Source organism: Puma concolor, chromosome D4 (genome assembly GCF_028749965.1).
Source record: "Puma concolor isolate L17-30 chromosome D4, mPumCon1.1.hap2, whole genome shotgun sequence".
NCBI classification, from domain to species: Eukaryota; Metazoa; Chordata; class Mammalia; order Carnivora; family Felidae; genus Puma; species Puma concolor.
This window is the reverse complement of record NC_141679.1, coordinates 20,003,893-20,028,068: the sequence shown is the minus strand read 5'-3', so window position 1 is coordinate 20,028,068 and position 24,176 is coordinate 20,003,893. Positions and strand designations below refer to the sequence as shown.

At 46.1% G+C, this 24,176-nt stretch overlaps 1 protein-coding gene and 1 long non-coding RNA gene across 2 annotated transcripts in view; both read right to left on the bottom strand.

The window, feature by feature from the left end:
- The window catches only part of PSAT1 (phosphoserine aminotransferase 1), a 33,324-nt gene extending 31,234 nt beyond the window's left edge, over positions 1-2,090 (bottom strand). Inside the window, exon 1 of the mRNA XM_086685042.1 lies at positions 1,937-2,090. Within this exon, the coding sequence (XP_086541168.1) occupies positions 1,937-1,996 (60 nt within the window). The 5' untranslated portion in view covers positions 1,997-2,090. The remainder of the gene's footprint in view (positions 1-1,936) is intronic.
- Positions 2,091-7,014: 4,924 nt separating this feature from the next.
- LOC147574747 (uncharacterized) lies at positions 7,015-16,312 on the bottom strand. Its single transcript, XR_015243285.1, has 2 exons — positions 15,754-16,312; positions 7,015-7,958 (listed from the first exon to the last, which is right to left on the bottom strand). It is a non-coding gene; the product is annotated as an uncharacterized LOC147574747 (long non-coding RNA).
- Between the last annotated feature and the right edge of the window lie 7,864 nt (positions 16,313-24,176).

Here is a 24,176-nt window from a genome sequence, read left to right as displayed (position 1 = left end):
ATCCCAAGCAGACTCTGTGCTGTCAGCACAGAGCCCAACACAGGCTTGAACCCACGAACCGTGAGATCATGACCTAAGCGGCTATCAAGAGTCAGACACTTAACGGACTGAGCCACCCAGGTGCTCCTCACAACTAATTTTTTAAATGAAATAGAACAGACTAGAGTGGAATAGAATACAAAACTATGTATGTTGTAGTTATTTAGGCCAAATATTTCATAAGACCTTAATATAAGGCTTTCATTATAATTATATGCATGTATTTTGTCATTTTGTAAAATATATTTTTCATTGTGGTCACAGTCAACAGTAAAGTTTGAAAACCTTCTCTAATCCTAACAATTCAATCAAATCAAAACTCATAAAAAGCAACATCTGCCACTTCCTTCCACCCACCCCCTCCCCCACCCAGAGAGGGCATCTGAGGGCAAAAATCTTCCCAGGAAAACAATAATTACGTTACTGATGATCACAACTGCCATTTTAAAAAATGCATAAATAAAATGCACAAGGAGGGGTGCCTGGCTGGCTCAATGGGTAGAGCATGGGACTCTTGATCTCAGGGGGCCTGAGTTCGAGCCCCATGGGGGTGGAGAGAGATTACTTAAAAAAAAAAAAAAAAAAGAAAAGAAAGAAAGAAATTGCACAAGGAACAAATAGAAGATTCCAAAACAGAGAAGGGACAAAGGTGAGGCAGGTACAAGAAACGTTTGCACAGCTCTGACAGGGAAGGAATCTCGCCTAAAACCGACTGTAATAGGTGAGAAAAAACAAGCCCTGTTCTCTCAGCTACCGCGAGCCCTGCCCCTAGAAATGCAAGAAATCCTTTCCCTTCTAAAATTGTAAGATTCTCTGTTCGTATAACACAGAGGAGGCTCTATCCCGGGGAGATTTCTACTCTGTTCAACAATAGATAATTGTAAAGCACTTGGCTATGCCTCATGTTGCAACAACATATTATCAGTCATTCTGGTTAGAAAAATAAAAATATAACAGCAGCGATAGCAGTTTGTCAATCAAGGCAAATCACAAACGGCCTTCTTCACAACTGGGGTGGGGGGGTGATGGGGAAAGGAGGAATGGGTGTTGGGGGAGGAGCTGGAAGCTGGCGTGGTGCCTAGGAAGGCAGGGAGTCAGTTCCACTTGGACTTGAAAAGTCTGGTTGTGGCCCCAGGGAGAATTCAATCATCCCATTTCCTCCAAAACAAAGTGAAGCTAACTGGGCAAGCAGCCCAAAGCCTAACAGAATTTGAATACTCGAATGCTTTTAGGAAACAAGCCAGTTAAAAAAAAAAAAAAAATCTACTCGTGGAACAGAGCTGAAATAAAGGTGGCGGGGGGGGGGGCAGCTTCTCTAGGGGAACAAGGAAAGGGTGGACTGAAGGCTTTCAGATTTACATTTCTGAAAAGCAACGTTCCCAAGTGCCGGCTAAACCAAACACTCCTTACGAGGAGGGGTCATGCGCGGGACTTCAGTTTGCCATCCCCTCCAGTTAACGCGGTCCTCATTCACCATTCATTCAAAGTATCCCATTCACAGATCCACTCGGCACTGCCTGGCTCTCAATGCCGGCCGGGCAACGCGAACGCAGAGATGAGAGCTCTTGCCTTCCCGCCGCGCCCCGGGCCCAGCCCAGAAGGCACAGCACCGGAGTCTGCAGGTGCGCCGCACGGGCAAGCCGAGTCGTGCACGCCGCGCCCAGGGCAGTCGGCGCCAGGGGCAGCTGTAGAAGCAAGTCGCCGAGTTTCCTTTCCCCCAGATGCATTCTTCCAGAAGCCCACTTGCGAGGGATCCTGGGCATGCACTCTGTTGCAGAACGCTCGGAAGACTCCGAGCCGGGAGAGGGGATCCGAGCGCCCCGCCTCAGAGATACACTACGAACCGCGCGCGCTCCCGCCCGCACCGCACTCTCGGCTCGCGCTCGTGGGGACTTACCGAGCGCGGCAGCTTGGCAGGCCCGGGCCCGAAGTTGACCACCTGCCTCCGGGCGCTCATGATGCGGCAGCGCAGGAGGCGAGGGAAAACGAGAGAACTGACCGCGTGGGCAGCGCAAGTCTACTGCTGGCTCAGACCTTCTGCCTCCTCCCAGCGCCCAGTTGGCGCCCCCATTGGCCCGCGCTGTCGCAGGCCCTGCGCTAATTGGTTCGCGCTACGGGGCTCGCATCCCCATTGGTCATGCGCCTCAGCCAGGGCCCAGGAGCAGTTGCTCCTCCTCTCGTCTACTGCCTCAGCTCCTCTCTTTCTGATCAGTGCAAGGCGCGCGGGAGATTGCACCAGCCGCCCAGCTCGGCAGAGTGCCCGCCCTAGGATCGTGGGCGGCGGGAAAGGGCTGCCCCTGCCAACGTGGGTTCGTGCTTCTGCGGCCTGGATCCGGACCGTTTCCGCCCTCCAACCGCAGCCCCCTCTCTCTTGGTCGCATTGGGAGACGTGGAGCAAATCCTTCCCCAATCCAACCACTTCTTCACCCGCCCCTGGTCTGGGCTCTGATGCATGCTTCAGAACCAGCGGTTACTAATTCACGAAACTTTTCTAAGCGCCCCCCACCAGCCCCGGATGCCGCATTGGAGAGGCAGGGCTCTCAAGAATGGAACTACAGAGTGAAGGATGGACGGACGGGAGGGGGAGTGCGGGGGGAGGGGGAATGAGATTCCTTACATGGGTAGATGGACCAGGAGTTCCTGCAGAATGAAAGGATGGAGCGGCCAAGCACTCGAGGAGGAGAACTGGCCTGGGAAACCTGGATCCCCCCCCCCCCCCCCCCCCCCCCCCGCCCCAGGCAAGTCCTTTCAAGTTGCTGATTCTCCATCTCCTTTTGTGAAAAGAGCGAGTACGAACCTGGCATTCGCTCTCAGGTTGCACCGGTGCTGACAAGCTGTGGGTTTAGAAACGTGAGGAGATATTAACGGCAATGCGAAACCACTAGGGAGTCAGTGCAAGCCTAGGGAGAGGCCCAGAGTCAGTCTGCAGCCCAAGCCAAGCCGGGCGCCAGGCCAGCGCTGCTCAAACTTTTCCACAGACGCATCCTTCTCAAAAGAACTCCCGTGGAGACCCGCATGGTGTTCTGAAACAGGGAGGCCCCCCTTCCCCACAAGAAAGACATTTCTTTGAATTCTGGAATTTCATTATTTTTTGAACTGCGAAGTCTGCTTTCTACTCCATAATTTAACCTAGTTTCTTTGAATATAAAGAATATGTTACCAAATCTTTGAGCAAAATTAGTGCTCCAGGAATACACACTGGGGCTTCCTGTAACACCACCCACAGGGGGACCTACCGCCCCATTTGAAAAGGCTTGTAAGATGACTGGTTTTTTTGGCTTTTATTTGTTTTTTGTGGTATGTGGGTGGGATGGGGCTGGGGGTGGAGGTCCTGCTTTGGATTTGTGAGTTGGAGGGCAAAATTTCTAGAAAAAGCTCAAATGAACAAGGTCGCTGCCTTCCACAGCACCCTCATTTAAGAAACTGAAAAACTGAGTAAAAAGGTGTGAATCTCAGTCCATAAACTAAGATGTGTAAGAATAGTCACTTATCCATTATTTTATATAAAGACTTATCTGTAGACCCTGAGCAGCCAATCCACTGAAGGAGTGGGGGAACTGGCCTTCCTCCTTCCTGGAGTCCCTAACCACAGGGATTTACACCGCCCTGCGGTGTGGGATGGAGAGGGGAGCACCCAGCCATTTGGTCCCCATCCCCCCAAATTTGGCTGAGTTGTCTCCACTATTCAGGTTTATATGGCTGCTTCAGTCAATTAAACCACGTCTGTGTCCCACAAGGAACACAGGAAATTCGGGTGGGCTGGAGGTGGCGATCATCCTATCAGCCGAGACAGGCCACGAGGTCATTCTTTCTAGGGCTTTCCAGTTTCTGAGATGATATTACAGGGAACTGAGGCACACAGACCCTCTGCCCAGGCAGGTACTGCTGACCTCTGGCTCTCTCTCTCTCTGTCTCTCTTCCTCCCAGCCCAAGGGAATCTCTTTTTCATTCTAGAGAGAATCCACTTCTTTCTGTTTCTTCCTCACACGCTGGGCACAAATACCTTAATTCTGCACCACAAATTCCAGTGTATTCTGGGCCACTTGGGAATAGAAAGGTGGTGGTGAAATTGTGGTGAGTTGGAACGTGCCCACCCGTTTGTGCAGGAGTTGCACAGGCCCACCACACGTTCCTGCTTTCCTTCCATGGAACAGAGTCGTCGCCAGGAAGTGGCGGCCCAGCCAGCCTCCTCATTTCCCAGCTCTCCTTGCGTCCAGGCAGATCGCGTGCCTGGGTCCCATCAGTGGAATGGAACCGAGGATGTCCCTTTCCGGGGTGGGGAAATGGTGTGTTTCTGCACTTCTTTTCCCCACTCCACAGGCTGAAATCAGAGACTCTACGTTCCCCGGAGATGGTGGAGACACAGAAAGGAAGGATCTCCATCCAGTCTCTGTATCACAGACTCTGGGCTTGTTATTCACAATCGAGAAAGTATCTCTTCTTTTGTGTCGTGCCACTGAAATCCGAGGGGCTTTTTGTTCCGGTGGCCCATGTTATCCTAATTAATACCCCACTCTCCACACGACAGCTGCAGCTCAGGTCCAGCTGTTGTTGCCAAATGGGCAAAGTTGATGGAGCTGTCTTCCCATTTATAAGGAAAAACCAGAAACCCAGATGTTGATGTGATGTTTTCCAATTTTTTTTTCAACGTTTTTTTGTGTGTTTTTTTTTTTTTTTTTAATTTATTTTTGGGACAGAGAGAGACAGAGCATGAACGGGGGAGGGGCAGAGAGAGAGGGAGACACAGAATCGGAAACAGGCTCCAGGCTCCGAGCCATCAGCCCAGAGCCTGACGCGGGGCTCGAACTCACGGACCGCGAGATCGTGACCTGGCTGAAGTCGGACGCTTAACCGACTGCGCCACCCAGGCGCCCCTGATGTTTTCCAATTTTTAAACGTCTCCGAATTTAAATTTCAGAACACACTGTACAGGTCAATATTGTTAAGGGGTCCCGTCTAGATTCCCTCCAGGCCTGATTCAGCTAGCTGGCCACCAGCTCTCCTTTTTTTTTTTAATTTTTTTTAACGTTTATTTATTTTTGAAACAGAGAGAGACACAGCATGAACGGGGAGGGGCCAAGAGAGAGGGAAACACAGAATCGGAAGCAGGCTCCAGGCTCTGAGCCGTCAGCACAGAGCCCGACGCGGGGCTGGAACTCGCGGACTGCAAGATGGTGACCTGAGCTGAAGTCGGACGCTTAACCGACTGAGCCACCTAGGCGCCCCTACCAGCTCGCCTTCTAACGACTGCTTTACAGTATTCTGCCGCATAATTCCCTCCTTCAGCGAGGAATACACTCTGCTCCCTGCTTGAATGAGAGAATGAGAAAAGAAAAAAAACACTAGGGAAATGTAATTTAATCTCAAAATATCCCTCTGTCACCCTTGCCTATCTTGCAGCGCAGATGTATAAAGACAGCCCAGGGGATTCCTGCATTTCAGGAGGGCCCCTCCCCTCTTAGTAGGCTCTCACTGAGGTTAAAAGCAGCTTCTTTATGAAAGATGTATTTTGCAAATGTCAGTTTCACAGGTGTTATTTCTTGAGCCCTTACTGTACATATGTGAATGTGCCGCCATTTCCAGTCAGGTTGGCCATCCCATTTAGAGGGGAAGGAGAAAAGGGGCGCCTGGGTGACTCAGGCAGTTGAGCATCTGACTCTTGATTTCGGCTCAGGTCATGATTTCACAGCTCATGAGTTCAAACCCCGAGTCAAGCTACAGGCTGACAGAGCCTGCTTGGGATTCTCTCTCTCTCTTCCTCTCTCTCTCCCCCACTCAGGCGTTTTCTCTCTCTCTCTCAGAATAAATAAACACACTTTAAAAAAAAGAGGGGAAGGAGAAGAGAACTGAACAGAAAAGAAACCTGTTGGGAATGAGGGAAGAGTATTTCTGTTGCCCTTTTCTGTAGCTGGAGCTGAAGATCCTTTTCTGTTATCATTACTCCTGGAGGAAATGAGGGACAGGACAAGGGACTCAAACAAAAAGTCAAAATCCTATAACACTCTTCATTCTGACCCCAAAAGGTGGGAAAAGTTACTCACCCTGCTTACTTTACGACCTCAGTTTATTCCCTCTCCCTACTTCACTGCATTTTAAAAATTTGTGATAAAACATACATAACAGAAAAGTTACCATTTTAACCATTTTTAAGGGTACAGCTCAGTGGCATTAGTACATTAAGTGTTGCACAACCGTCACCACTGTCCATTTCCAGACTTTTTCGTCTTCCCCAGCTGAAACTCTGACTGTATCCATTAATTAGTAAGTCCCCACTCCCCTTTCCCCTAGCCCCCATAAATCACGGTTCTTTCTGTTTCTGTGCATGTGGTTGCTCTGAGTACCTCTCATAAGGGGAACACAATGTGGGAAACAAAGGCAAAAGAAAAAAATTAAATTTCCTTACAACTTTACAAGTCCTTGAGACAGGCAGAGTGACCTTGCTCTAGGAACTCAGCAGTCTGGATGTTGACACTTTGTTGAGGGCAAAAGGCAATCTTAGCTTAACATTATCCTTACCTCCAGATTCTTGTAAGTTTCTTTTAACATATACAAATTCTTTGGAAACTTCCTTTATCTCAAATCCCTCCAAGATATATGTTAGCAACCATTCTCCAAGCATATGGACCACTGATATACATATGAATGGTCTCATGACTGAGGTTTCATTAGACAGTAACAAATGACCTTTTCCTAACAACAGCTAGCCCCCTCAAGGTCCTGGAAACATTTCTTCCAAGATTCCTTAGAGACTTACGCTATCCCTAACCCTCTCCCAACTTGTAAGTATATAATCAGTCGTTCCTCACAACCCCAGTGCAGCTCTTTCTGCCCATGAGTCCTATCCCTATGCTTTTAATAAACCGAAGACATCTCAAGAATTCTTTCTTGACCGTTTCTGCCAAACCCCAATATTTCCACATCTGAATATACAGAATTTGTCTTTTGTGACCAGCTTATATCACTTAACACAATGTATTCAAGGTTCATCCATTTTGCTTTATTTATTTTTTTTATATATCTTTTTTAAAGTAGACTTTATCTTTAGAGCAGTTTTAGGTTCACGGGAAAATTGAGAGGAAGTTATTTTTCCTCTACCCCATCCCCTACATATGCATAGATGGCTTCCTCTATTATCAATATTCCCCACCTGAGTGGTAAGTTTGTTACAAATCAATGAACCTATGTTGACATATCATTGTCACCCAAAGACCAGAGTTTACATTAGGGCTCACTCTTGATGGTGTAAAATACTATGCATTTAGACAAATGTATAATGTTGCATATCCACCCTGATTAGTATCATACAGAGTAGTGCTCTATTCATCCCTCTGTCTCTCTCTCTTTTTTTTTTTTTTTTTCATTTTTTTAAAGTAATCTCTACGTGTGGGAGCTCACTTACAACCCCAAGATCAAGAGTCACATGCTCTACTCACTAAGCCAGCCAGGCGCCCCCTTTGTTTCCCTTTTTGAATGATCAGTGTAGAGAGCATTCTACAGCAAAGTTTGCACCAGTAAAATCTCTAAGGGAGTCATTTTAAGAGAAACGCTCTGCATGGACCACTGGGCATCCCCCACAGGGGACTGCACACTGCTTATATCTCCCGACATCCTAAAAGGATTCTGGTATGGAAAAGGCATCAGGATTTTTTTTAAACCTGAAAATGTACTTATTTCACTACTTTTGTGTGTGTGTGTGTTGTTTTGTTTTGTTTTTAAGGAAGAGAGCAACCCCTTGACACCATCTGTCTGATGTATAGACACAGTATTCACCACACCCGGCCAGGCTGCCCCTTGTCATGTACGTGTGCAGTTTTGGATTAACACTCTTCACCTGGGCTGCCTCACCTGGGTTCCACGTGGAAGCATGAAAATGGGCCACGGAGCACTTGTTCAATCAGCTGTCCAAAGTCTTCATGTGCCTATTATAGAAACCATCAAGTGTCTTTTAGAATGGCTTTTGCAGGGGCCCCTGGGTGGCTTAGTTGTTAAGCACCTGACTTTGGCTCAGGTCATGATCTCACGGTTTGTGAGTTCAAGCCCCATAATGGGCTCTGTGTCTGCTTTGGATCCTGTCTCTCTCTCTCTCTGCCCTTCCCCCCTCCATGCTATCTCTCAAAAATGAATAACCATTAAACAATAAATTTTTTAAAAATGTAGAATGACTTTTGTAGTGTTAATAATCTGGTGGTGGTTTTATTTTTTCCTTTTATTTATTTATTTTTTAATATTTTATTTTTAAGCACTCTCTACACCCAACATGGGGCACAGACTCACAACCCCTCCGATCATAAGCCGCACACTCTACTCACTGAGCCGGCCAGGCACCCCTCATTTTAATTTTTTTTTCCTCTTCAGGGGCCAGAGCAAATACAAAGATAAAGGAAGGAGCTAGAGCAAAGCCAGGGATAATGGGGGCAGAGTCAGTGCAGGACTTGGGACTTCCTGCTTCTGACCCTGCTTTTTCTTATACCTCAACTAAATCCCAACTCCAACATACACTGCCTCAGAAATAAATGATGACCATCATCTAATTTATTTACTGGCCTATGTTTGGTATAGAAAGACAGCAAAGATTAATAAAAAATAACAAGAATTGAAAGCTGCATAGGTGAACCATTTCTGTAATCCTAGAGATGAAACAGAGGAAAGGACAGATGGGCAATGTGGCTGGAGGGAAACAACTGGAAAACATGGGAAGGCCAGTTTAATAGATCGTGGTTTATGCATGTGGTGAACTGCTATACCACTATTGCATGGAATGCACACGAAGACTTTTTATTTTATTTATTAGAAAAAATTTTTTTAATGTTTACTTATTTTTGAGAGAGAGAGAGAGACAGAGCATGAGCGGGGGAGGGGCAGAGAGAATGAGAGAGGCAGAGCTAGAACAGGAAAGGGGCAGAGAGAGAGGGAGAGACAGAATCTGAAGCCGGCTCCAGGCTCTGAGCTGTCATCACAGAGCCCAACGCGGGGGCTTGAACCCATGAACCGTGAGATCATGACCTGAGAGAAATTAGATGCTTAACCAACTGAGCCATCCAGATGTCCTGAAGACTTTTTATTTTTGAGAGAGAGAGAAAGAGAGAGAGAGAGCGCGAGCTGGGGAGAGGCACAGAGAGAGGAAGACAAGGAATCTGAAGCAGAATCTGAAGCAGCCCAACGCAGGGCTCACAAGATCATGACTTCAGCCAAAGTCAGAGGCTCAACTGACTGAGCCACCCAGGCGCCCCGCAAAGACTTTTTAATAACACAGGAATACGCTCAGTAGGAAAAATCAAATGAAAACAAAAGCCACTTGATATCACTTCAACCATTAACCATCTCCATTCTTCAAACATAACAATGATTCCCCCATTTAAAAAAAAAAAAAAGGGGCGCCTGGGTGGCGCAGTCGGTTAAGCGTCCGACTTCAGCCAGGTCACGATCTCGCGGTCCGGGAGTTCGAGCTCTGCGTCAGGCTCTGGGCTGATGGCTCAGAGCCTGGAGCCTGTTTCCGATTCTGTGTCTCCCTCTCTCTCTGCCCCTCCCCTGTTCATGCTCTGTCTCTCTCTGTCGCAAAAATAAATAAACGTTGAAAAAAAAAATAAAAATTAAAAAAAAAAAAAAAAAACCTGCCTCCTTGAGGGGCGTCACAATTCCTACTCAAATTTATACAACAATAAAAAAAAAAAATTTATACAACAATTTATAGTCCCAATCCAGAACATTAATAAATGCATTCAGGTTCATTTATTCATTCCACAAATACTGTGTTCCTACCATGTACCACGAACAATGAGGCATATTCCCTGCCTCCTGCAGCTTCTGGTGTTTGATAAATTTATAGAGAATCTATTTATATTTGGCAAAAGTCATCAGCTCAACAAGGCCTTCCATAATCACCCTGATAACATCGAAACCGCCCCATCCGCACCTGGGGCTCCTGCTTACTCTTACCTTGTTAACATTTCTCTTGTTTCAAAACAAGAATCACCTCTAACGTGCAATAGAATTCATTCATTTATTATTTATTTACGTGTACGAAGGGAAGGAAAAAGTCTCTGTCCTTCAGGATCTTCCAGCTGGACTAAGAATTAAATGGATGTGAGACCAATTAACAGAAAAGAACCCAGAGATTTTATTTTTTATTTGTTTTACTACATGCTCACGGAGGACCAATAATGAAATTGAGATCTAAGGAAATGACTGAGGCATGCAGTTTTTACACTTTTGAGACAAAAAGACGATACATCTGTGAGGAGTTGACAGGACAAAGAAAAGTTAACTTTGGGAGCTTCGGTTAGTAGGGAATTCTAAACAGGATTTGGGCTGGGGGAGTAAATTAGTAAAGAGTAACAAGGTTGTTTATTCAGCCTCCTCTGCTCTGAATTGCCCATCTCTGGTGAAAAGGATGTCTCTTTACTTCATGGTACAGGGAGGGTACCTTTCATAGGGAGAGTTATTTCCTGCTTTCAAGGGGACGGAGGGGGGTCTGAGTGTCTTCTGGCACTTAAGAAGCTTTTATTTATGGGGGCGCCTGGGTGGTTCAGTCGGTTGAGCATCCAACTCTCGGTTTCGACTCAGGTCATGATCTTATGGTTCATGAGTTCGAGCCCCGTGTGGGGCTCCAAGATGAGCCTGGAGCCTGCTTGAGATTCTCTGTCACCCTCTCTCTGCCCTTCCCCCCTGCTTGTGCGCGTGCGCTCTCTCTCTCTCTCTCTCTCTCTCTCCAAGTAAATAAGCATTTTTTTCAAAGAAACTTTCACTTATAATAATCAATATTCCACAGTGGCACATTTTGCGGCAGGCCTACCCGTGGCCCCTACATGTCTAGTCTGTGTGGTAGAATCCAAAGTCCGTGAACTTGCTAATACACCTAGATTAGTGCCTAGTCTAGGGTAAGCTACAAGGATTTGTGCACTGAGAAATTGAATTTGTAAGTACTCCTGCATATTCTGGGACTCCTGGGTGGCTCAGTCGGCTGAGCATCTGACTTTGGCTCAGGTCATGATCTCGCAGTTCATGAGTTCAAGCCCCACGTTGGGCTCTGTGCTGACAGTTCAGAGCCTGGAGCCTGCTTTGAGTTCTGTGTCTCTGTCTTTCTCCGTCCCTTCCCCTGCTCACACTCTCTCTCTCCCTCTCCCTCTCTCTCTCAAAAATAAATAAGCATTAAAAAAATAAATACTGTATATACTATGATAATTTTCCTAAAACAAAAAGGTCTGTTGAGGTCTCTACCTCTAGAGACAGAAAGCAGCTTGCCTTTAGTAATGAATTATTCCTCACCCCATCCTGCAAGGTTTCAGAGAAGGTTATATCTTCCCTCATTGTTATCTTCAGTTTCTTAGCAAGTCTATTGGACCGCCAAACTTTTACCTATTCCATCCACTTCTCTCTGTCTTCACTTGCCTACCCAAGCTCCCATGCTCTTTCCAGACCTCTAGACCTGGGCCCCTTGCATCCACTCTGCCCCCTTACAGTTCATTCCTCAGACAGAGCAACAGTCATCTTTGAAAAACATATATGAAGTAGATCATGTAACTTCCCTGCTTAAAGCCCTTTAACAGTTGGCCATTACCTTTAGAACAAAGACCAAACTCCTAACAGGCCCACAAGGTTCTACCTGGCCTGGTCCTTGGTCACCTCTTGGCTCAGCATTTGACTTGCTTCAACCTCCCTTTCTCTGTCAGTCCCAGGACCCCCTGGAGCTCCTTCCCTCCCCGGCATTCTCTGGCCTCCCCCAGGCTGGCTCTGCCTGTCCCTCAGTCTACAGTTCAGACCCCACCTCCTCAAGTCTTGCCTGGCCACCTTATCAGCATACCCTCCAGTTCCTCATCACTTTATTTCCCGGGCTGTCTCTCTCATAACTTGCCAGGCTCTGAAATATTCGCATACTTACTCATTGTCCCCCCTCCCCCACCGCCGCCCCCACTGGAACACATATCCTCTGAGAGCTGAGATCACACCCACTGTGTTCACGCTGTACTCCCAGCATTAGCATTAGTACATGCATGGTAGGTATTTTCTGAGTGAATGTCTGGGGCAGGAAGAATAATTAACAATGATGCTGATAGTCTTTGTCGCTGGGAGAAAGAAAGGATATCTATTATTGCTCTAGAATTTTCTATAGTGAATATTAAACACTTAATAATCATTTTTAAGGGAGTTATCTTTATTTTTTTAATGATTTATTTATTATATTTTAGAGAGAGAGTGTGTGCGAGCCAGGGAGAAGGGTAGAGGGAGAGAGAGAATCTTAAGCATGGAGCCCAATGTGGGGCTTAAGAATCTGAATGTGGAGCCCAGTGTGGGGCTCGATACCGCAACCCTGGGATCATGACCTGAGCTGAAATCAAGGGTCTGACATTCAACTGACTGACCCACCCAGGCGTGCCCAAGTTGGTTATTTTTAAATTTTTTTTTTCAACGTTTATTTATTTTTGGGACAGAGAGAGACAGAGCATGAACGGGGGAGGGGCAGAGAGAGAGGGAGACACAGAATCGGAAACAGGCTCCAGGCTCTGAGCCATCAGCCCAGAGCCCGACGCGGGGCTCGAACTCACGGACCGCGAGATCGTGACCTGGCTGAAGTCGGACGCTTAACCGACTGCGCCACCCAGGCGCCCCTCCAAGTTGGTTATTTTTAAAGAGTGGGGTGAGGAGAGGCATTAGACCATGAGAAGGTCTGGTGAGCCTGGCACACCACTTTGCAACGTGGTGACTGCTGAGGCCCATCCTGCCCAAGGCGTGTGCAGAGACTGGAAGGCTCCTTCTCTGCATCGAGTATGGACATGTCGCTGTGCAATTAGAATTCTAGGTTAGGGTTTTCACCGGTGAGCAAAGCTGCAAGTGGGAGATTAGCAAATCCCTCGCTCCTGTCCAACAGGCACTGGATCTGATTGCACTTCTCTACCTGGGCACAAGCAGCCAAAGTTCACAGCAGCCCTTGGTGAGTTGCAGGTTGTGGGAGGGATGCGTGTTGTGGGGGAAAAAGAGGGGATAGGGGAGCAGGGTGGCAGAGGGTGGAGACAGAGTACCCACAGAGCTGGACGGAATCTTGGAACGTCATCTAGAATTATCCACCCACACATTCTGAGAGCCAGCCTCTCCCAAGCATTGTCCTGGGGCAGCAGAGAGGAAAATTACTTCACCTAGAAATCGCACAAAGTCAGTCCCAGATGGCCTGCACAAGGATTGGGGTGGAGGCTGGCAGAACCCGGGAATGGGATAAAAGAATAAAAATTTTTTAATTAATAATAATCTCCATATTGAGGATGTCTGTCCCAACGTCCCCGTAACTTATAGCACCAAAAATCTTCTCAGGTAACATAGAATGACGTGGTGCCAGGCTGGCCCCATGAGTCTCAAATCTTTAAACGTGACCAAACTTCCTTGGGCAACTAACCAGTAGACTGACGATATGGAACTCAGGGGTCAAAAGAAATTGCATTCTAAACTCTAAGGTTACAGATGGAAGAAAATGACCAAGGGGTGCCTGGGTGGCTCAGTCGGTTAAGCATCTGACTTCACCTCAGGTCATGATCCTTCAGTTCATGAGTTCAAGCCCTGTATCAGGCCCTGTGCTGACAGCTCAGAGCCTGGAGCCTGCTTCAGATTCTGTGTCTCCCTCTCTCTCTGCCCCTCCCCCACTCACACTCTGTCTCTCTCAAAAATAAATAAATAAACATCAAAAAAAAAAAAAAAAAGAAAGAAAGAAAAATGACCAAGTGTGTTTCTGAAGAATAAAATGAAAAGCATCTGCCCTCTTCCAAACAACATGGGAGCATTCTCGGGCATTACATATGAAGCGTTTCCAGTGTGTCTTACGTCTATTCCGGGGACGTTGACAGAATTTAAATCATGGATCTCAGGAATTTAGTGTCGCTTTTCCAGTTTCTGATGAGAAAAGTGATACTGTAGGGCTAGTCCTGCCCTCTGTGTCTCCAACAGCTCTTACCTCCTGCTGGTAACCAATATTTGTTCCCATTTGGTGGAAGGAAGGCTGAAATCCAGATCAAGGATTTGGCTAAGGTCACCAAGAATCTGGTCAATCAAACCAAGGAGAGGACACCAAACTATTGCATTTCCAGCCCAGAAAATATAACCCTTTGGTCTCATGCACACTTCCCTGCTTTTAAAAATGATTTCAAGGTGTCTGCAAGGTTACTGGAACTCTCCCAGAAGAGAGCAAGCTTCAAGAAATACAACCTGAACGTGAGCAATCTGAGATCTAGAAAGCGAAGGGCGTGTGTGGTGTAGACAGATGCAGAAGCCTGGCCCCACCTGGCCCCACAGCCCCGCCTCGCCTCCACTCCCTCAGTAAAAGCCTGTGTCCTCTCCAAACTGCAGGCAAGGGCTTCACGTAATGTTCCTGTGCCCCTTTACAGGCACTGCTCCCCTGTTCTGCTGGCCCCAGGGTTGATCCATGGTATCCCAAGTAGCCTTGGTTACACTTTTCCGTTTTTCTCTGTAGGTCGGAAGTCCCTTTCCATCCTAAGCTAACTATCACCTGCTTTCATCCATTTATCACTAACTTAGCCGTTGCCATCATGCTGGTTTTCAATCTTTCTGCAGTTGCTGAGTGCCAGAGGGACATTATTAACTATCCTTAGAGGTCTGGCACAGAGGAGAAGCTTTCTGACCGATTTGCGATGCACATTTAGAAATGTTCATATTAGAAGACCCAGTGGTTGGGGGAGTCCCTCTTCTTCCCTACTTTTTGAACTTGGCGCACTTACATACAGTTTTGGGACCTGGAGAAATCTCTGGTTCTTTGCCTTTGTTTTCCTAGAGCTCCTTACATAGGAAAAATGTTAACACCATGTGTTGATCCCTAACAGTTTTCTCCCTTTTTCAGTTTTCCGGAGGCCAATGTAACATGATCGTTGTTGAAATGTTCAAACGTTAGGGACATTCAGAGGGTAGAGAGGGAATATCCAACCATGGAGACAAGTTTAGCTTAGGGACCAGGTCTTTTTTTTTTTTTTTGAATTGGCAATACATTCACCTGGTTCAAAAACCACACATGTAAAAGATGTACAATGAAAATTTCCTTATTCTCCCCCCAGCTAGCTTCCATCTCACCTCCACTAGCAGACACTTTTGTCAGTTTCTTTTGCATCTTTCCAAGTTTCTTTAGCAAATCCAGGCAAAAACATATCTATAGTTATTCCTTCCCTCCCGCTTACACGTAAGGTAACATACTGTGAGCACTGCTTTGCATCTTGCTTTTTTATTCTACATAAGAGATATTCAGCAATTTTTGATTCAGAACGTAAAGAACCCAGAAATACAAAGCCATGGCATATGTGTGCACGCACACACACGCTTTTCTTCCTTTCTTTTTTTGGCATAAGTAAGCAGGATAAATTAATTGAGCCAATAATTGTTCAGCCTGCTCCTCTCCATGGGCCTTAGGAAGAAATAAACCAGGGATAAGGTCTGATAAGAAGGTTCTGTTTGATAGGTAGTAGCAGAAGGTGGGAGTAGGTAAGGTGTAGGAGCCAGAACTGCTCAGGTTCCTGTCTTGCTTGTTCAGAAGACACTGTGAGATCCAGCTATTTTAGGGACAACCAAAACTGGGGATGCCTCTCCTCTTGGAGGCTTTCTACACTTTGATTGTTTTTTATCACCAGAAATAAAAATTAGAGCATCCCAAGAGACAGTAACTAAAGAATGGGCTTCATCTTCTTTATTCTTTATTAAGTACAATGTCAATGTAAATACAAAACTCACCATCGGTCTGAGAGTAAGACTTTCCAACAGTGCAGGCTGCCCCAGGGTCCAGAACTGGTGAAGTTCATTCCTTAGCGGGTGGCCAACCAAGGACTTTTGCTGAGAAGTTCAGCCAAGCCTCTGAAAGTAGAATTATTCCAAGAAATCCTCTGACCTATTTGTTTTTTTAAATTTCTCTCAGCACAAAGAAAAACTAAAAGTTCCTGGTATCAACCAATCATAATCTTCTTCTTTAACTGCTTTTGTGCTTGCAGGAGCACACACGCGCGCGCACACACACACACACACACACTTCAAAGGAACAAACAAGCAAGCATGTTTTTCGGAGGGACTTAGCCTATTCAAGGGACGCTGCATTACTCCCCTTCCTCACAAGGCAGACAAGATATTTCCTGAAAGGAACACAGAAACCTTAATGTATTTTGCTTAGGAACTACAGTCCCAGGCTGTTAAAAGGATCTTACATGAGGATGTCAGGGGAACTCACACCTACACAGGGAATTTTTCCAAGTCTTCCAAAATAGCAATTGTAATCGCTGCTCAGACAGCAGAACTCAACCCTGGGTACATACCTTCTGCCTCTTTGGCCACTTCTGTCCCACCGCAAATCATCAGCTTGTGACAGCATTCAGCCTCGGGAACAGAAAATGCTGAGGACTCCTCTTTCTTCTGCCCTGTGCTGCCAAGTCCAGAGGTCTTGTCTTTATTAAATATCTGACTACTCAACTGGAGAGATACAGGGTGTGCTATTTTTCCCTCTCTTAGTCCTTCTAGGCAGCACAGGAAGGATTCATTTTTTTTAAATGATTTTTTTAATGTTTATTTATTTTTGAGAGAGAGAGAGAGAGAGACAGAATGTGAGAAGGGGAAGGTCAGAGAGACAGGGAGACACAGAATTCTAAGCAGTTTCCAGGCTCTGAGCTGTCAGCACAGAGCCCGACATGGGGCTCGAACTCAAGAACCATGAGATCATGACCTGAGTGAAGTCTGACGCTTAACCGACTGAGCCACTCAGGAGCTCCAAGGATTCATTTTTAAATCCTGTTAAAAAGTGAGCAACTCAGCAAAGAACTGAAGGCAGGGTTGGAGTTAAAATGAAGAGAAGACTGGTAGCATAAATTGACATTTAAATATTTGAAAGAAGGGGCGCCTGGGTGGCTCAGTGGGTTGAGCATCCAAATGTTGATCTCGGCTCAGGCCACGATCCCAGGGACATGGGATCAAGCCCCAAATCAGGCTCCACACTGGGCTTAAGATTCTCTCTCTCTCTCTCTCTCCCTCTGCCCCTCTCTCCTGCTTTAGGCACGCTTTCTCTCTCTCTCTGAAGTTAAATAAATAAATGAATGAATGAAAGAATATAAGCTGAAATGCTGTTTGGATGGCACTATCTAGCCCCCTCGTTTCACAAGTTCTAGAAGGTAACTCATCCAAGATGGCAGTTAATAGTGGGAGCAGAAGGCAGATTGCTCTTCTGAGTCCAGTGTTCAAGTCCACTTCCTGTCACTGCTGGTTTTCTCAGAAAGGGAAGGCAGTAGTCTAATCCTGCCTTAGTTTATCTCTGAAGGACACCTCCACACCCTTTGAGTGCTCAGTGGCCTATGATGACGTGCTGGGCTGTATCCTGGGGCTCACTCAATTGCAAATGACAGAAACTCAACCTTGACCAGCTTAGGCAGAGGGGAAATGAATCCATTTCTGGAGCCTGGAACCAAACCTCAAGGTGGTGGACATGGGTGAATCTTTGCTTCAGGGACAACCCGGACAGAACCCTCACATGCTGTAAGGTGTGTATTTGCATATGTCTTTGTCCCCCGTCTTTGCTTCTCTCTTCACATCATTTCGTTCTGTCAAACTGGATTTCTCCTCAGGCCTGAAACCACAGCCAGGGACTGTCCCATCTTTGCCAAAAGAGAAGACAAGAGAAGGGACTCTCTTCCTTTGTTTCTAGTTTGAAAACAACCCTGGAGGGCTCCGGGACCTTTGGGTCACATACTTACTCCTGCACTCAGGGGTGCAAAGGGGTAGGATTGGTAGCACCCCAATACTGAAGAGAGGTGGGATTAGTTCATCCCACAATGGGATGGTCTCCACAGAAGAAAGGCAGAGGGCTGGGAAGACAAACACTGGATGGCCCCTCTCCTTTGCACAGCTTTGCACAGCTCAGCCTGACGACCTCATCTCAGATTCTCTCAATACCCAGAATTCTGAGCTGTTTTGCTGATGTGCACTGTCTCTCAGACATTCCACTTCATCACCCATGTGGGTAGACCCCTCAGTCTGAGGGACTAGCCCAGCAGAAAACCAAGTTTCAAAAAAAAAAAAAAAAAATCAATGATTAACATTTTACCCTGAACCAAAGTGCTAGGTGACATTACAAAAGAATGACTTTTTTTTTTTATTTTAAAATCACTAAATCCTTACTGCTGCAAATTGCACACGACCTTAAATGCCTGAACTCCGAAGATCATACATCGTTGGGGAAATACTTCTCAAGCAAGAACATTTTATCCTAGGGCTTCAGCAAAAAAATCAGTCTTTCCTGCCCTCCCTGTCCTGGCATCTCAGATTGAACTTCTGAGATTTATTAGCTTTATTCTTCTGAGCTTGGACAACTTCAGAAAGAAGAAATATTTCACCCCTTCCTCTTGCCTGGTAAAAAAGCACAAAACTACAGAATTGTTTCTTCTGCAAAAATTTCAATGACTCTTCCGTTCTATTTATGATTTTCTTTGCCACAGATATCTTTCAGCCACAGGATTCCAAAGCCTTCCAGTGTCTCACTAGTTCAAGTTATATGAATGCCAGCAGCAGCAGGCACTTAGTGCTCCTCTCTCTAAAGGAGCGGACGCTCAGATGTTCTGAGCTGACCTTGCTCACTGGCCACAACTGATGGCTTCAAGAATGAAGCCCTGATCCAAGAGGCATTCATCACAAATCTTCCCCAGGATTTAAAAAAAATTGTGGTCAAATCCACATAACTAAAAAATCTATCATCTTAATCATTTTTCTATGTACAGTACAGTAGCGTTAAGTACATTCACATTGTTGTGCCAGCAACCACCAGAACTCTTCCAGCTTGGAAAACTCAAACTCTTAACCCGTTAACTCTCCATTCCCTTCTCCCCCTCCTCTGAGCCCTGGAAACCATCATTCAACTTTCTGTCACTGTGAATATCACTGTTGTATGTTGTATTAGAAAAAAAAAAAAACAAAACAGCCGTCCCCCTGTGTGTCTCCTTTACTCTCACACGACTTCCACACTTACAGCATTTCTGACATTGGAGTTGTGGGCATTTCCCCCACCAAGCAATTCTGCAACACCAGCTGACTGTCCCACAAGTTAACTCACTTTTGATGCTCTCTGCCTGGAATTAGCATCAGATCCAACAGGGTAAGGGCGCAGTCCCTTAAAACTTCGTTGGACTTCAATGCCAAGAGCAAGTAGAAGGTCCCTAGGTTACCCACATCTTCTGTCTGACTTGGCCACAAACCAGAGGTTCCCATGACCTCCCCCTTGGATTTGATTATTTGCTAGAATAGCTCACAGAACTCAGGGACACTTACTTATATTTATCAGTTTATTAAAGGATATAATAAAGGATATGGATAAACAACTAGATTTGAAAAATACATAGGGCAAGGTCTGGGAGGGTCCTGAGTTCAGGAGATTCTGCCCCTGGTGTGGCATATATCACTCACCTGGTACATGGATGTGTTTGCTGACCTGGAAGCTTTCAGAACCCCATACTACTGGAACTCTAATGAGGCCTCCTCACATAGGCACAATCAATTATTAACTCCATTTCCAGCCTCTCCTCTCCCTAGAGAACCGGGGGGGGGGGGGTGCTGAAAACTCCAAGCTCTTCTTTATGTCTTGGTCCTTGTGATGACCAGCCCTCATCCAGGAGTCATCCAAAAGTCCACCCAGAGTCACCTCATTGGAACAAGAGATGCTCCTATAGTGCCCTGACGACTTAGGAAATTACAAGGGTTTTAGAAGCTCTGTGCAAAGAATCAGGAGCCTATATATATATATATATATATATATATATATATATATATATATATAGTTACATATGAATAAAATATATGTACTTTCTATTGACAGAGACCAACATATCTAGTTTCTATTATCTCGCATATGCACATACCACATTCTGTTTATCCATTCATTTATCAATGGATACTTGGGTTGCATCTGCCTTTTGGCTACTGTGAATAATGCTTCTGTGAACACAGGAGCACAAATACATATTTGAGACTCAGCTTTCCATTCTTTGGGGTATATGCTCAGAAGTGGAATTGCTGGATCATAGGATGGTTCTATTTTTAATTTTTTGAGGAACCTCCATAATGTTCTCCATAGTGCCTGTATCATTTCATATTCCCGCCAAGAGTGCACAAGGCTTCCAATTTATACACAGCCTCACCAACACTTGTTATCTTCTGGAGTTTGTTTGTTTTTTAGACTAGCCATCCTAATGGGTGTGAGGTGGTTTTGCCAGGATTTGTAACTGATCATTCTCTCCTATGACAGACGCCATGGAGGTGGGACTCCTGAGTTAATTGTCATATTTTCTTGACATGTGGAGGAACACAGTCTGTGTTGTTTCTAGGGTGCTAGTTAATCCTACCATTCTCCCCTTCAAAGTTCTGAACCCAACTGAACCCTCTTCACAGAAGCCCAAGAGGCTCCAGTGGGGACTGAAGTAGCCACGTCAGTACTTTTCAAGGTGGACCGCGGACTCTGCCTGGAAGTCATGTCCAGGCTAGTCTTTCTATTCCTCTTCCCTCACCAAGTGGAATTTACTTACCAGGCAATGCAATGGCAGGCCTGCTGTGCCACCCCTCCTTACCCTTCCCTCCCCTGCCCCACAACAGTGGCAGAGAAGGCTCTGGTGGATTTACTGCAGAGAGTGGACAGGATGACAGAGAAGACCACATCCTGCCTGTCCCCAGAAGGAGGAGGCCATGCGTGTGTAAGGAATAACCCCAATGCCAACCTCAACAGCGAGAAGAAGCCACTCCCTCATCCTGGGAGAAAGAAAGGGACCTGACAGGGAGAAGGAAAGCTGAGTGTCCAGAAGCTCTGAGAAAGCCGACTCACCTTTACAGTTGGTGACTTAGGCTGACGCTTGAAGGGAGGGGAAAATGTCTCTCTCCCTGTGTCCCCAATATTTCTAACATTTAGGTTTCTTAACATGCAGGGCTCAGCACCGCCTGAGTGCATCTATACCTCCTGAGAAAGGATGCTAAGTGTCCTCAGCCGTGATGAGGCTGCTACCCGGGAATTATCACCATCCCCTTGCGATCCCTCCTGAGGTCAGCCAGGGCACCCTGAAGGCTGTGAAATGGGTCTCAACGGAGCATTGATTAAATTCTCTCAAGGTTCGGGGCATCTGGGTGGCTCAGTCAATTGAGCCTCCTACTTCGGCTCAGGTCATGATCTCACAGTTTGTGGGTTCGAGCCCCGCATCAGGCTCTGTGCTGACCGCTTGCTCAGAGCCTGGAGCCTGCTTCAGATCCTGTGTCTCCTTCTCTCTCTGCCCCTCCCCTACTCACGCTTTGCTTCATTCTGTTTCTCAAAAATAAATAAATGTAAAAAAAAATTTTTTTTTAATTTCCCTCTAGGCTATCCCAACGCTCTAGCTGAAAAATTCCCTCTGCAATCTATTTTCCATCTTAGATTTTCCCAGGTAGGACATTCAGTAGAGCTCACTGGAGATTATGCAATGAATTCAAATGAAGGCATAAATCTATTCCAAATAATAAATGCCAGCAATATTAAAATGCCCTGATTTGAACTATATGAAATGCCTCACATTATTAAATTCTCAGGGAGGAATTAAAGTCTAAAAAAAATTAATATCCTTTCTCTTGAAGGTTGAGCTCTAAAGAAATTAAAAATCCACAATTATTTCCCGCCCAGTTTCTTCTCGGTTCAGGGTCGGTCAGAGGGGCCTCGTTCAGCGATGGGGGTAGAGTCTGGCTCTTTCCACAGCTGCCTCCACTACACAACAATCTTGGCCTCAGGTTCTCCAGGATGTCACTCCCTTGGCCGGTTGTCTGGGGTCCATGACTCGTGAACTACAACTCCACCAGGAGAAAACCACCCTCGTGGCATCAGTCCTGCTGCCACAGAACCCTCCCCACGGCTGGCGGACGTCCAGGGCTGGCTGAGGCCCAAGTGCTGTGGCAGTAGCTCTCCAAAGTGGCTTCTCCTCAAAACCTTTATGTATTTTTAAAATATTTATTTATTTATTTAGTTTTTAAAAATATTTATTTTTGAGAGAGAGACAGACAGTGTGAGTGGGGGTGGGGGGAGCAGAAAGAGAGAGGGAGACACAGAATCCGAAGCAGGCCCCAGGCTCCGAGCTGTCAGCACAGGGCCGGACGAGGGGCTTGAACTCATGAACCACAAGATCATGACCTGAGTTGAAGTGGGACTTTTAACCGACTGAGCCACCCAGGCGCCCCTCCTCAAAACCTTTAAAAGGAAACCCACCTCAGAGAAGTATCTCTGCCTGCTTGCAGGTAAGAGGTTTCTCATTCTAGCAAGCACCTTGTCTCTTCCACATGGGACTTTGAAGTCCCTGATGAAATGAAGCTGTTTCTAATCTCTCTCAGAGTCTGTCCTGAAGAAAGGCGTGTGGTGCTGAAGTCACTGGCAAGGACTGAAGCAGCAATGTAAGCTATTACAGACACACAAGACCAACAACCTTCAAGGCTGATCTTTTTTTTAAAGTTTACTTATTTATTTTTGAGGTGGGGGGAGGGGCCGATGGAGAAGGAGAGAGAGAATCCCAAGCAGGCTTTGTACTGTCAGTGAGGAGCCCGACTTGGGGCTTGAACCCATGAACCGAGAGATTGAGTCTGGTGCTCAACAGACTGAGCCACCCAGGCGCCCCTGCAAGGCTGATTTCTAACCCAAGGCCTGAGGCATTTGACCCTCCTTCCAGGAAGAATGGGGGAGATGGAGAAGAAGTCAGGTGGAGAGATATCTTTTTGTTACAGAGAAGAGTTATGGGTTTCAAATTGACCAGGCAGGAAGGAACCCTAAATGATTAGAAGTTTCTCTGTACATTGTAGAACAGAGTTAACTCAGGTTAATGGCAAGTTCAATCCTGGTCTTCTTTTTTTGTTTTTTTTTGTATTTTTATTTTTTAACATTCATTTATTTTTGAGACAGAGAGAGACAGAACATGAACAGGGGAGGAGCAGAGACAGAGGGAGACACAGAATCTGAAACAGGCTCCAGGCTCTGAGCTGTCAGCACAGAGCCTGACGCGGGGCTCGAACTCACGGACCGTGAGATCATGACCTGAGCCGAAGTCGGACGCTTAACTGACCAAGCCACCCAGGCGCCCCAATCCTGGTCTTCTTTATAAAAGGAAATACTCAAGTGCTTGCTTTGGCAGCACGTATACTAAAATTGGGACAAAAAGGAAATACTTTTTTTTTTTGAGTTTATTTTTGAGACAGAGCGAGAGCGCCCGCACATAAGAGCAGGGGTGGGGACAGACAGAGAGGGAGAGAGAGAACCCCAAGCATGTTCTACATTGCCAGCAGATAGCCTGATGCAGGGCCCCAACTCAACAAACTGCAAGATCACGACCTGAGCTGAAATCAGGAGTTGGACACTTAACCCACTGAGGCACCCAGGCACCCCAAGAAGGAAACACTTTAAAGGTAAGGCAAAATCGGGTTGTAGGCCTGAAGCTTTATGTTAACCTAAAGGTCTAAAATGTTAACCCCCTGTAAAAGGTTCAGGGTAAATCTGCTCCTATTAGTGCAGAAAACGCCAAACTTTATCTTATCAGTTGTACTCAAAATCGAGGCCTTGAAGACTACGGACTTCACTCTGTTTAAGATGACTGATTTCTGAGGTGCCTGGATGGCTCAGTGGGTTGAGTGTCTGACTTCAGCTCAGGTTATGGTCTCACGGTTTCTGAGTCTGAGCCCCATGTCAGCTTGCTGCTATCAGCATAGAGCCTGCTTCAGATTCCCTGCCCCCCTTTCTTTCTGCTCCTCTCTCACTTGTGTGCATTCTCTCTCTCAAAAATAAATAACAATTTTAAAAAAAGATTATTGATTTCTGCAAAAAATTATTTTATTAAAAAAGTTCTAGTATTTAATATTTAAAAAAACAAAAATGAATGGAAAACTATACCAAAACTTTTTGAGGCATTAGCCAATTTAAACTTATTATATAGCTATGAGGTTATTATATTAACCACACCGGAGAAGAAAGCAACTGTAGAAAATGATAGAAGCTTAAGTGTCCATAAAGGAAAGGAAACAGGGGTGCCTGGGTGGCTCAATTGGTCAGTGTCTGACTTCGGCTCGGGTCATGATATCGTGGCTCCTGGGTTCGGGCCCCACGTCGGGCTTTGTGCTGACGGCTCGGAGCCTGGAGCCTGCTT